Below are 13,713 nucleotides of genomic sequence, written 5' to 3' on the forward strand. Positions count from 1 at the left end.
CTAAGCATGTCTGTGTGTGTATGTGTGTGTGTTGTGTGGGCACAGAGCATTCAATGTCCATAGCCATCACCATGACCCCTGTCAAATAAATAGAGAGAGACTGGAGAGAAGACAGGGAGCAGAGCACATGGAAAAAGGTAGCTGGGAAAGAAAAAGCAGAGGAGATGGAGCGAGTGAGGGAGGGAAAGAAGGGAGGGAGGGAGGACTACAGACATTTACAGTCACTTCAGGCTCTTATCCAGTCCAACTTAGAGTGGGTGCAACTGTACAATACCAAGTACTTTTATTCATATAAATTACGAGGTACGACATATATACATGCTGACACAAAGAGCCAAGAAGAGAAATAGACAGATGTGTCTGAGAATGAGGGAGGATCAGGTACCTGTTGCTGTTGTCTGCTGCTCCCTCTGTGAGGCTGGTACAGCAGCCATGTGCAGAAAACGGGGTCCACGTTGACAGCTATGCCCTGGACGCTGACCAGCAGGACTGCACCTGGACAACACAAACACACAGAAATACAACACTTGAGATTTAACAGTGCAACTCTGAGGGAAGACAATAAAGCCATACTGTACATCTGTCTTGTCTTTACAAAAATCAGAATGACTGCTAGCAAACACATACCAGTTGTCTGAAAGCACTTGAGCAATGTTTTGACAACGCTAAAACTTGAGTGATCAACTAATGCAATCGGACCCAGCTCGAGAGATGAACAGTGTGATTGACTAAAGTGGAAACTATGCAAACTCACATATACAAAACCTTCGAATGCTTTCTGCTGTGATTGTTTCTTGCAAAGTAGGAGGCACGTCGATACGGATCACTGAAATCATTGTATGGTAATAAGCAATGAGTGAAGGTGACTTAGGCAAATCTGCTCAGTGGGTATCGAGCCTGCTTGTTGGAGAGCAGCGGTGGAGCGCAGTTTAGTTTCAATTGCGCTGTTCAGAGTGGTATCACGCTAAGCCAAGAATAACATTTTCTTTTGATAAATTTCTATGAAACTTGAGACCCTCTCTTGGTTTTGGTTTACTCTTAAATAATAATCTTTACCAACAATAAGCGGGCCCTGAGGTAATGCATTAGGATCCTATCAATAATGATTCCCATGCCGGCAGGATTAGCGCAGGGTCTCTGGCGTGCCGTGGAATGTCCCAGCATGACGATAGGAGGATGTTTCAGCTCTAGCAGGACTTTCAGCAGTTTAATGGAGCTTTGGACAAGACCCTGTTCTTCTGTTTCAGACCCTGAGGCAAAGTGGAGTGTGTGTGTATAAGTGTGAATGTGTAAATGAATGCGTGTGTGTGTGTGTGTGTGTGTGTGTGTGTGTGTGTGTGTGTGTGTGTGTGTGTGTGTGTGTGTGTGTGTTTCGCCTCCGACAAGACCTGCTTGCTTGTTGCCTTACACATATTTTAGTGTCACTAAAGCATAGACAAAGCACAATTATGAACTTCCCCTCGACAAATACACACAAACACACACATATTTTTGTTACACCAACTCTCCGGCTTGGCAGGAGTGACTCTCTCGTCTATTATTCCTTGTGAACAATGCAAATAAAACAGCTCTAATTTGCTCCATTTTTACAGCGCTCAGTGATTTGTGGCCTATGAGCTTGTGTGGTGATTTGTGGCCTATGAGCTTGTGTGTGTGAGTTGTGTGTGAGTCTGTGTGTTTGCAGTGTGAAATAAATATGTATGACTGAAAGCATGTGAGAAAAGTAAGTGTGTCAGTATTATTGAATATGAGCGTGTTCTCTGTGTGAATGTAAGGTGTGAGGTCTGTGATGTGTGTGTGTGTGTGTGTGTGTGTGTATCTACAGTGCAATTTAACTGTATGTATGAATGTGTGTATGCATGCTTTATGACTGTTACAGAACACTTTCTGGGCAAAGGAGACATGTTCTCATTGGATCAAGTCAAACTGACTCACTGTTCTTCCTCTATTTCTACATGTATCTTTTTATTTATTTTACTTTCCGTCAACTCCATCCCTCTGTCTCTTCACTGTTTCCTTATCCACCTACACCCCCAAATTTCTTTGTCTCCCTAACAACAAATTTGCTGGATTTTGTCCCTGCTTTAATTTCCATTCTAAAAACCTCCTCCTGCATTCTCTCATCCATCTTCCCTCACTCCCTTACTTGTGTTTACTCAACTCTTACATTCAAATGTGTCCTCTCTCCTTCCTGGTCGCTCTCTCATCCCTGGTCTTGTCCCTCTTTATCCTCTTTCACCCTTCTCTACCCTTTCTTCTGAAATCATTATTCCACCCTTCCCATCCTACATCCCCCCCCCCCCCCCCCTCCTCCTGATGATGAGGAATCATAACCTCAGCCCTGTGGCTTGAACTCCTACACCACAGTGTGGCTGCTTAATAGGCTTTGGCTGTGGCTGTAGTGCTGAGGCCCGACTTCAAGTGGTTTCATCATACCCCAGAACAGCATGAGCAGTATGGGACCCAAAAGGCTGGGAATGGGCTGAGTAGTGAAGATGTATTCAATAAAATCGAACCCAAAATTGCGGTCTACGGGACGCGCTGAGCTCGACAAAGCACATTCAGCTGAAATGAGTCATAACATAATAAAATCATATAACTTAGTAGATGGATTGTTTGTTTAAGAGTTATTATGCAGATAAATGAGCAAATAAAAAGACATAAAATGCCTAATTGCAGATAGTTCTCTCGACCGGAGCGGCTTAACTGTGGTCTTTGCACAGTATCAATATGTACTACAGTACAATACAGGCACACTATACTGTCAACAGTATTTCTCACTAAACTTAAAGGGGAGTTCCACTGTTTTTACACATAAAAGTCTCTTAACAGGTTTTGGGGGAAATGACAGTGCATGTGAAAAGTTGTATAGAGCTTTTTGTGGCTCCGAGGGGAACCGCACTAAATCTGATAAATTGCCTCAAATGATGTCAGTTGAGTCAGCGTCTTAGGGTGTGGAAATACATAGAAGCAAGGTAACCAGTTCTCTGTAGCCTCTGACCAAATTGTCGGCTGTTGTGTTGCATTGTGGGCAATGTAGGCTACAGGTTTTGACAAGGATGAAGAATATGTGGAATAAAAAGATGATTTTTTGTTCTTTCTTTAAAAGTAGAACAGTCACAGAGAAACAAAAACTGGCCACTTTGCAGGAGAAAAAAAATCACCGCATTTGATTTCATCTTAGGATATCTAATAAAACGTTTGAATGAAAAACTTTTTAAAGGCGACCGCATGACATATACTGCATTTTTAAGTGAGGTGACTAAATAGAGAGAGAGAGAGAGAGAGAGAGGGAGAGGGAGAGAGGAAACAGAATTTCACACTGTATGGATGATGTGCAGTGCCAAAGCCAGTGCAAAAAAAGGCTCTGAAATTCCATGAACAAATACAATAAACAAAAACCCACACATGTAAGTTTCCATTAAAGCAAAACTGTTTCACCACCAGATGACTTGTTGAGTGTATTAAAGTCTAGTAGGTTGGTTTGCTAAAATAACTAAGTTTCCTGAAGTAACTGGCAGTGTTTCAGCAGTGTTTTCAGTGCCTTGCCAGCAACTGTCATATTATTGAGGCTGTGTCACGTCTGTTTGGCTTCTGCCACTGACAGCCATGGCCGCATTGATACATCACAACACCACTCAAAAAGCTCTCTTTCTGCGATTAACAGAGCAAACAATCTACTCTCTCACTCTCTCTCTCTCTCAAACTCCCACTATGTCAGTTTGACAGTGACACAGAAACAAAATATGTGTTGACCTGGCTTTTGAGGCTTTCAAGACCGAGGCTTTACCATCTCACACTGTGTGTTCTCGTTTCATCACTGTGTTGACATTACTGCAGGAGAGTGACACCTCCTTTGAAGCGTGCAGCACCGTGAAACGACCTGGCATGCTTCGAGGGTGACCTCGGCAGCAGGCTGACTGTTGTTTTTCTCTGCTCGAACAGGGTGGCATATGGGTAATTACAGAAAGCGATGACAATGATAACAGAGGTGTTTTTCTTACTTCCTAAATGATTCCTCAAGAAAACACCCAGAGAACTGCTCAGTGGCATAGACTTTAAAAATACACACAACTGCACAATATATGTGCAGGCATCTGTGAAGACACACTTACCTCGACTCACCCGCAGCGGACCTATTAATGTCAAAGGTGTTTTTTTTTCTCTAGTGGCTTAAGACCGGTAGAGGTAAATGAGAGCAAGGGGCTGCTGGTGTTGTTTTACGGCTGTCTGACATCAGGCTGCTCACTGCCTGAGGCTATAGTGAAGCACCAGGCCAGACTGAGAGAAGGCCTCCAACCTTTGAGCCCTTTCTAAATTCTTCTGTCAGTTTCCTCTTTTCTGGGTCAACAGCCCCAGTAATATGTCTTCCACACCTTTATCTGTCTTTATATTGTCTTTTTATCGTATTACATCGTTTAATACATCAACATTTCTGAATGCGAAATCTGCTTTTGTTCAGGCACTGCGAGCATGAAATTCAATAAAATTGGGAGTGGTTAGGTCAGTGCAAGTTCAACACCAAGTCCCACAGTGGAGACCAAAGCCCTGATTGGGGTTACAGAGGGCACAACCTCCAAACTACAGGGCCATGACCCCACCATCAGAAATACAGACAGGCAAAGAGAGGTGGGAGGCACTCACCATCCACCCCCCAGGTAGACAGAGGGGCGAGGGGGGAGGAGGATTCATGTTCTAGCCAGCTAAGCGCCCCCTCAGAATCGCTTCATTGTTGGACGTGAGGCAGCACTGGGACCCTGCGTCCAGCTTCTCCAACAGAAAATAAATAAATATAGCCCAGCCCGCGTCAGCCAGATGACTTCTGACAGGTTTGGTTAATTTCGAAGCCAAGTAGCAAAACAAAACATTACGCCAGCGTGCGGGGCCTACGCTGCCTTTAATTGCTTTTCCGATGAGCTCATGACTCGAAGGTGTCCTGGAGTGAGCCATGCGGCCCGACAGGTGTTCTGCTGGTGTGTGTGTCTGTGTGAGTGTCTGTGACTGTGAATGTAGAGACCTGGAGCTGTTGACACCACTGAAAAAGGGACTCAACAGTGTGTGGGTGGGTGCAAAAAACAGTGCGTGTGTGCAGTATATGTTATGTGTGTGCGGGTCTTTGTCAACATAAGGAAGTGTTTCTATTTGTATCCATTTGTGTGTGTGCTTCGTAGAACAGACACTGAAACATGAAGCCACACATCTCTCACACACACACACACAGGTCTTTGACACACATTCACTGTGCGGCTGTTCCCCTGCCGTGCTGCGACCCAGCAGCCCGGGGGCAATGCCGCTGCAGGAGCCCGGGGGCTCAGGAAGGACACAGGCAGGTTTGACTGGAAACAGACCCTGGCCTACAGAAAGCCTGCTCTCACTCTGGGCCCATGCAACTCTCTGCACTGGAAGCCTGTATATATATATATATATATATATATATATATATATATATATATATATATATATATATATATATATATATATATATATATATATATATATATATATATATATATATATATGTGTGCGTATGTGTGTGTGTGGTTTTAAGAGAATATAAGTGTATATGAGTAAGTGTGTGTGTCTTTCAACATGGCCCAGCAGCGGTAGCCTGCAGCTGACAGGCTAGACTCACCTCGTAAAGGTTGACTAACTATGGATGTGGGTACAGTAACAGTAACAGAAACAGAAACAGGGAGAAGAAGAGCTGGAGAGTGATTCAACCAGTGAGGGAGTCAGTGAAAGGAGAGAAAGACAGAGTGACAGAAGCAGAAAAACACCTACAAGAAGAATAGGCTGAAAGACAGATGGACAGAGACACATATTCAGAGAGAGAAAGAAACAAAAACAGAGACAGACAAAGACAGAGTAGACAGAGATACAGTGCTTAAACAGACGGAACATAACAGAACAACATTGGATGAAGAGCAAGTCATTTTCCTAATCTACATGATAAGTGAGAAGGACTCGGAGTTTGGCCAAGGATCTGTGAGATTTATGGGATGACTGCAATGAGTCTCCATACATGCAAAGTCCTGTGAACCGGATATATCACATAAAACCAAGACTGGACATGCACTAATGCATGCATGTGTGCATGTGTGAGTGTGCTGTCCTATCATTTGTGTGCCTCTGCACACAAGAAAAGAGGTTTATGTTTATCTGAAAGGTCAATGTGCAATTCAAAACTGTGTATGTATGTATATGCATATACTGTACACACAGTGATATACAGCAGGCATGAGTGCCAAGCATGTGTACACGGATGGTTATGTAGAGTGTGTACTGTGCACAGGGCTATATTTCATCCACAGAGAGAGAGAGAGAGAGAGGAGAGAGAGAGAGAGAGAGAAGAGAGAGAGAGAGAGAGAGAGAGAGAGAGAGAGAGAGAGAGAGAGAGAGAGAGAGAGAGAGAGAGAGAGAGAGAGAGAGAGAAGAGAGAGAGAGAGAGAGAGAGAGATCTATCTGTGTTCCCCACCAGGGCTGAGGCTCTTTTTCCCATCTGCTGGGTTTGGTGACTCATGGTTGTTAGCTGTGGACTCGACACATTTTTTCAGACTAATGTTCAAATTCATAATAACAGCACTGATCGTGTTGCAGTGCTGTTGTCTGAAAAACTTTGGGTGGTGCTTGGACTCAGCAGCAGCAGCAATAATTGCCATGTGTATATGTTTATATTTTAACAATGATTGTGATTTTACAAATACAAAGATATACCTCAGGATGAGTAAGATCTGAATGAAGCCCAACAAAGCCAAACAGAAGTGAAGTCTGATCAAGGCTGTTTTTGTCTATACTGTGATTAAGTGTTTATACAATCTGCAAGAAATTCTATATTTGTGTCTTTAATAGTCTAAAATAGAGCACACAGTAAACATTTGACCATGGGAAAAATGGACTTCTGTCCATCCATACTATGTACTGTAGACCAGTAGTGAGGCCAGATGAGGGGTTTAGGACAGCAGAGGAGCAGCTCTGTGGAGCAGATGTTGATAGAGGCTCCATAGCTATACATATTCCCCTTCTAGATGATTCCTAGACTTCATAAATCCACATCAACTCTCATGGTGTTGAAACACAACCAGACACTGCACAATTGCTGCCTGTGCCCCTGATGAAACCCAAGCAGCACTGATTCTGAATATTCCAGCTGTTATCTGTCTTCCTATCCTCTACTCTCTCCTCCACTGATATGCCCACCACCCAAAAAAACACTCTCTGTCTCGTTCACTTCAAATCACACCGACGGAAAATGCTTAAAAGTCATGACCAAATGTGACCTGGCCCTTGTCAGCAAGATAGCTAGCCTTCTTAATGAGAGACAAAACAGACTTGGTCCTGATTGCATTAATGTATCATACCATATCCATCATGGACATACAGTGCACTGTGTGAACTCTAAATGAGCCCCAGTGAAATGTAAGGGGAACAAGAGAGACACTTCTGAGCTCATTAAAATAAACAGGACTTCTGCTTCTGCTGCAGCTTTCCCACACAGTTTGAGTTGTGCGTAGTTACCTTGAAAACTCCTTTATCGCTGCTATCATTCAGCTGGCTCATGGGCTTTCACTACAGTTCAAGCTGAGTTCTCTCAGTTTGTCATAAGGGAGAGAGAGGGGGTGGGGGGTGGGGGGGGGGGGAATTTAATGTCTGTCATTAGCTGGGTCTCCTTCCAAATATTTTTATATGAATTACAATGTAACAAATCGAAAAGCTTAAAGCAAATGGCAAAATCTGAGGTTTCCTTGACCTCGTAATAGTGGTTCTTATACTCTTGAGGCAACAAATGGCCATGAAGGAGTTATGCAATAAACAACAGAGGAAATACTTTGTCAAATAAATAATGATGTTGGTCTTTCTCCATGCAAATAGTAACAACTTAAAGAAGACTGGAAACTGTAATTATTTAGAGAAGCTTTAGATGCACACAAATCAGCAGGTACGTCTTAATTCTTTTTTCTTTCTTTTCTTTTTTTTTTTTTAAACATGACATTTAAACATGGCTGATGTGGCGTACTTCCTCCCTTTCCCTCCCTTTTTATTGTGTTTTCTCACCTATTCTTTTCTACATCATTTATGACATGTGTAGTTGCCTGTCTTATTGTCCTCCTCTCTTCTATGTCTCCATCCAGCAACTGACCAGCTTCATGATCCACCTGTCTTTTTTCCACAACAAACTTCCAGATGTTAGATGTCCAGTCCCATATTCTTGGGATTCATCGTTTTCAGCTTTCTTTAGAGCATGTGGGACAACTGAGGACGAGATCCTGTCTTCAATTACCTTCAAAAGTCTTTCCACCTCTATGCAGAAACTGTTCCCTCAGTCTTTCAGCTTGGCCTTTTGTCAGTTCAGTAGACTTAGTAATGATCTCAGTGACAGATCAAAGTCCTCTGGTTGAGATTTGAGGTCACTCAGGAAGCTGGGAAAAGCTGCGCTGAGGAATCTGACATTTGCACGGCAATATGCAATGGATCCTCTCCTTTGGTCTGTCTGTCTGTGTGCTGTATCTATCTGTCTACCGATCTGGCCGTCTTCCAGTCGACTGGTCCGAGGATCTCTGTCAGGCAATTTGTCTGCTTTGTACATGAGTGAAGTCGAGTTCATTTTAAATACACTTCCAATTCTGGCAACAACTTAGGTGATAAGCGGTCACTGATGAGGCATTTGTGCACTGTGCTCCTCGGAGATCAATAAAAAAAAGCATAGCCAGCATTGGATGTTCGGTTAGTTGCAGCTCATGTCAGCTCCTGAGCTCTTACATTTATTCCAAAGAAAATGTTGTTGCTGCTGCCAGAAATGGAGGGGAAAAAACATAATTTTCTGCTCACCAGAGGATTTCTCCCTGGGAAAACCTACACAACACCAAGTGTTAAGAATTCTAGTTAAAAATTTCACAATCCAAAGAGGGAATTAATATTTCTTCTTTTCTTCAAGTGATGATGATGATGACGCTGATGTGTGTTTCAACAAAACATTATCAGCATGTTTGTCAGTGGATCAGTGCTTCATTCTGCCAGAGCAGTACGTTTTTCTAAAGGTCAAACTGTTCTCCACAGGTGTGTTTGTGTCTGTTAACAGTATGAGTTCAGATGATTCAATTAGAAACTGTAATCTATCACTTATCTGGAATATATTAGTCAGCAACTGAAATCATTATGTAAGTCCAGGTAATATACTTCTATTGACTTAAACAGCATTTTCTATGAATAAGAGAAAATAAGTGTGATCATGTGTGTTTTCACTCTCTAATAACCTCAATAACTATCACAGTGTTCCCATGAATGTGATTTTACACTTGCTCTCCAAACTGACAGCAGAATAATAAATACATGAGTTGGACACAGAGAAAGAGAGAAAGACAGAGTATCGTTGGGGGAGGGGGGTTGCGAGGAGCTGTTTATATGAAATAGCTAATAACTCTTAACCCTTCCTCCTTCTGTCTCTCCCTCTTTTTCTCAGTTTCAGTCTCCGTGGGTCCCTCTCAGTTGCTGCTCCTGCTATCCACCTCATCCTCTTCTTGCTTGCCACAGTAGATTGAAGATTACTCCTCTTAAAGACATAGCCTTAAGTGGTTGCACATTTGAACCATTTAGCAATTTGGTCTAATGGTTTCAGGATGAGCTATTTTAGCTGCGATGCAGGGACGAAAGGATAGGAGGGTGGAAGGCGTTTACAGTATGATGAAACGCTGGCTCTGATTGGCTGGTTATCATTATACAGTAAGGAGGTCACTGTAGTGTCAGTGCTCACGAGGGATGAGCTCAAACAGAAATAGGATGATTGTGACTGAACAATTAGAAGTCAACAGAGCGAGAAAAATGTTTCAAGACATCATAGGAAACCGAGGATGAAGACAATTTATAGTTGTTTTAGATTCATAAAGGTTTTATGTTACAGTAAGGTCAAGGCTACACTGATGTAGCAGTCGTTATTTGGTAGATTAGTACAGACAGCCAGAGATTCATGCTTTCTTACAGGTGTGTCAATTAACACCCAAATGCTAACTATTGCATAATAACTTAAGGTTAGGAATTCCATAAGTGTAGATAACAGAGAGGGATGATAGCTCACCAAGGACACATAGTTTTGTGTGTGTGTGTGTGTGTGTGTGTGTGTGTGTGTGTGTGTGTGTGTGTGTGTGTGTGTGTGTGTGTGTGTGTGTGTGTGTGTGTGTGTATGGGTGTGTGTGTGTGTGTGTGTGTGTGTGTGTGTGTGTGTGTGTGTGTGTGTGTGTGTGTGTGTGTGTGTGTGTGTGTGCGTGCCTGTGGTAGTGGTAGTGGTGGTGGTGCGGTGCCCTGAAACTTCAGAGGAAGAGCTCCTTTGTGTCTTTGGCCTTTTATTAGTCACTGTTGAATGAAGACAGTGGTTTGAACGCTCCTCACTGACAGCAGTGTAAAGGCAGAGTGTGTCTTGTTTTTGGAGGATGTCCCTCCTGTCTGCACACACACTGATGATAAGGGGGAAGTGTTTACACCCATCAGAGCTGTATTTAATACAGTCAGACATCACACATACATACAGACATGTACTTGTGCGCACGCACACGCACACGCACACACACACACACACACACACACACACACACACACACACACACACACACACACACACAAAAGCTTGGGCCACCTGCAACACAGGACGTCCAAACTACTATCAGCTGCCATACATTAACAAACCGTGGCACAAAAACAGTGATGAGTCAGCTTCTCTAAACACACTTGAAAATGCTCCCCAGACTGGCTTATTGGAGACCAGCAGGACAGATAGGGAGGAGAGGGAGATGTGGAGATGATAGGGACAAAGAACACCAGGGAGGGGATGGGACAAGGAAAGGAAATGATGGGAGGACAGAGGTCAGTTAAGAGAAAGGAGAGAGGGAGGGAAAGCATGAGAAATATATGGGGAATGGGAGGAAGAGCAGAAGAGAGGGAATGAGGAAGGACAAGTCTTTGAAGGTAGAAAAACAGCAGCAACAGCTGCCAGAAAGGCTGCATTTATCCTTCAACCTTTAATCTGAGAGTTATCATCAGGACATAGTCCACATCTAGTGGGACAAACCCCCCTTATTGCTTCAATTACTTCTGTCTCACTATCAAATGCCTAAAAGCAAGCTAATTGTGTTTGAAAGCAGACATACTCTCATGATACCGTTCAGATGAAGAAAAGCACATTCTATACCGATGCATAGGATACACATGTACTGCTGTCAGGCAGAATGAAGAATAGGATAACACTGGACTTATTCTGTACACTGTTGTTCATCTCATAACACCACCGCAACGTTCCATATGCATGTAATGCATAGACGGTGAGAGCCGCAAAGGCCAGCTCGCCAACCATTCATCTTCCTTCCTTTCAGACGTCTGCCGGCTGATGAAAAAGGGGGAGATGACATATTTGGCCAAGGAGACGGGACAAATCCCAAGGTGATCCAAAAAAGACCAAAATGACTGTCTCCGTGGAAATCTTAGACTTGATGAAAATGTTTTCTGTCTAGACTCATGAAATTTACAAAGGAACATACGTGTTTTTATTTCCCCCCACCTTGAGAATTAGTGGCCCACGCCATTTTTAGGAATGTAATGGGAGAGTAAGAGCCATGTTGGAGGAAAGCTGTTGTGACATTTCATGCTATCTTCAAATTCTGACTCTGCCAGCAACAACTACAGCTAGAAATCTTCATCTCTGAATCATAATTGGTCAATAAGCCGTGTAGATAGTAGCATTACGTAAACCTCCACACAGCAAAAGAATGTACACCAAGACCCTATTGGTTAAAATCACACCACACATTTACTCATCAGACCATAACCTTGTAAGGAAATGGATTATTATATCAGAAACCATGCTATTGCACAAGCGTCCTGACTCAGAATCATCACTAACAACTTAACCACAACTTAACATGGCAAACCCTGCCCCACACATCAATTATACACTCATTTGCAACTATACATGAGAGTGTGATAAGTAAATAAAAACACCCCCCCCCCCTCTGACTTGAGCCTGCCCATGTCACCAAGGCCTGCATTTATCACGGTGTCAGGGCTGTGGGTTGTATTCACACTGTGAGTTGAAGCTGACTAAACATTAACTCTTGTTTACTCAAGCTGACTAGGTGCACATTTGTTGTTTTTTGCAGCAATTGTCGATGGTAGTAGCATCAGGGGTAGCGGGGGGGGGGGGGGGGGGGGGGGGGGGGGGGGCTGATGTGTGACCAGTTTACATTTCAAGTTCAAGGCAAGGCGGTGCATTTAAGACACTGAGGTGATCTAATGACGGGTATTCTACTATTATTAGAAGCTTTATGAACACGTTTTCTAAACTTTTAATTATGAGCCAGAGGTTGGTGGAAGCTAATCTCTAGTGGCTATTAGTGTCGGGAACTAGTCCTTTCATCTGCGAGGCCTTGTATACGCTGTGAGGGGAAGAGAGTGGTGCTAGGACTGCCTGTGTTTACTGCCTGTTTATCTAAGTGGGCATGTGGGGGGCTGGAGGGGCCACGGCGGGTCAAACCACACACAGCGAGAGAGGAGTCCAGGACCCCCGGAGGACCACTCAAAGTGATGAGATTTTACAACTACTGCTTGGTCTATGACTACTGCTGCTGATGCACACAGACACACAACACATACGCACACATGCACACACACCCGACTCAGAGTCATGACAGTTTATTACTACTGTGTTGAGACTAAGTGCCCCTGGGCAGGAAGAGGAGTTGAAGGTTTCTGTGGACCTTAAGGCCCCCAAGGCAAAGAGAGGGAACCACAGCTTTAACAAGGCCGAGCATGCATACACTAGATTGTTATTTTAAATCTGCTGCACAATTACACTGATACAATTTCAAGGTAATTATGCATTAAGAGTATAGGCTTTCCCATTTTATAGTATCATAGAACAAATAATCTGAACGTTGAGTAAGAATACTTTGAAGTTTGATGAAGATGAATGTCAATGCAGCATGCTTAAAAAAGGCACTTAAGAGAGATGCTTGTCAGAAGCAGCAACCTACAAGTGAATTCAACACTGTTACACTAATGCTGTCCAGGAAGCAAAGCGAATTTTCCTTCATAGCAGATGGTCATACTCCTAGTCATACCACCTGTGTGATCTTGATCTTTAGTACCAGTCCCTGCACAGAGGACTGCTTTGTGCCTACCGAGAGAGAGGGAGAGAGAGAAAGAGCGAGAGAGAGTAGGGGATACTGAAAAAGCCACTAGCAACCAGCAAATCAAAGGCAAGCAGTCTGGTTTGTTTTCTCACACACTGCAGGGCCCGAGTGAAAAAAAAACGGCTAAATAAAATAAACCTTTAATTTGACTGAAATTGGAGGCAACAAGCGCTGCTGTAAGAAAAGGCTGTGAAGTGTGATTTCTTGCGGTTTGGGTTAATCCTGATTGAAGAGCCCCTGAGTTGAAATGTCAGCAATATGAGACTAAAACAAAAATAATTACTCCCAGGGTTAATGAACACAACTGCCTGAGGCACCAGGGAACTGAAGAGGAAAGGGAAGGGGGGGTGTGTGTGTGTGTGTGTGTGTGTGTTCATGAGAGAGAGAGAGAGGGAGAGAGAGAGAGAGAGAGGGGAGAGAGAGAGAGAGAGAGAGAGAGAGAGAGAGAGAGAGAGAGAGAGAGAGAGAGAGAGAGAGAGAGAGAGAGAGAGAGAAGGCGAGAGACGAGAGAAAAGGTCAAAAAAAGAGAGAATGAGAGTAC

At 43.4% G+C, this 13,713-nt stretch overlaps 1 protein-coding gene across 3 annotated transcripts in view; it reads right to left on the bottom strand.

Annotated features, from left to right (window-relative positions):
- LOC133984086 (intermembrane lipid transfer protein VPS13B-like) overlaps positions 1–13,713 on the bottom strand; it is a 325,432-nt gene that overhangs the window by 188,981 nt on the left and 122,738 nt on the right. For all 3 annotated transcript variants that reach the window (XM_062423340.1, XM_062423339.1, XM_062423341.1), the window contains exon 20: positions 386–495. In XM_062423340.1, the coding sequence (XP_062279324.1) occupies positions 386–495 (110 nt within the window). The remainder of the gene's footprint in view (positions 1–385; positions 496–13,713) is intronic.

The sequence above is a fragment of the Scomber scombrus genome, chromosome 7 (assembly GCF_963691925.1).
Source record: "Scomber scombrus chromosome 7, fScoSco1.1, whole genome shotgun sequence".
In the NCBI taxonomy this organism is placed as follows: Eukaryota; Metazoa; Chordata; class Actinopteri; order Scombriformes; family Scombridae; genus Scomber; species Scomber scombrus.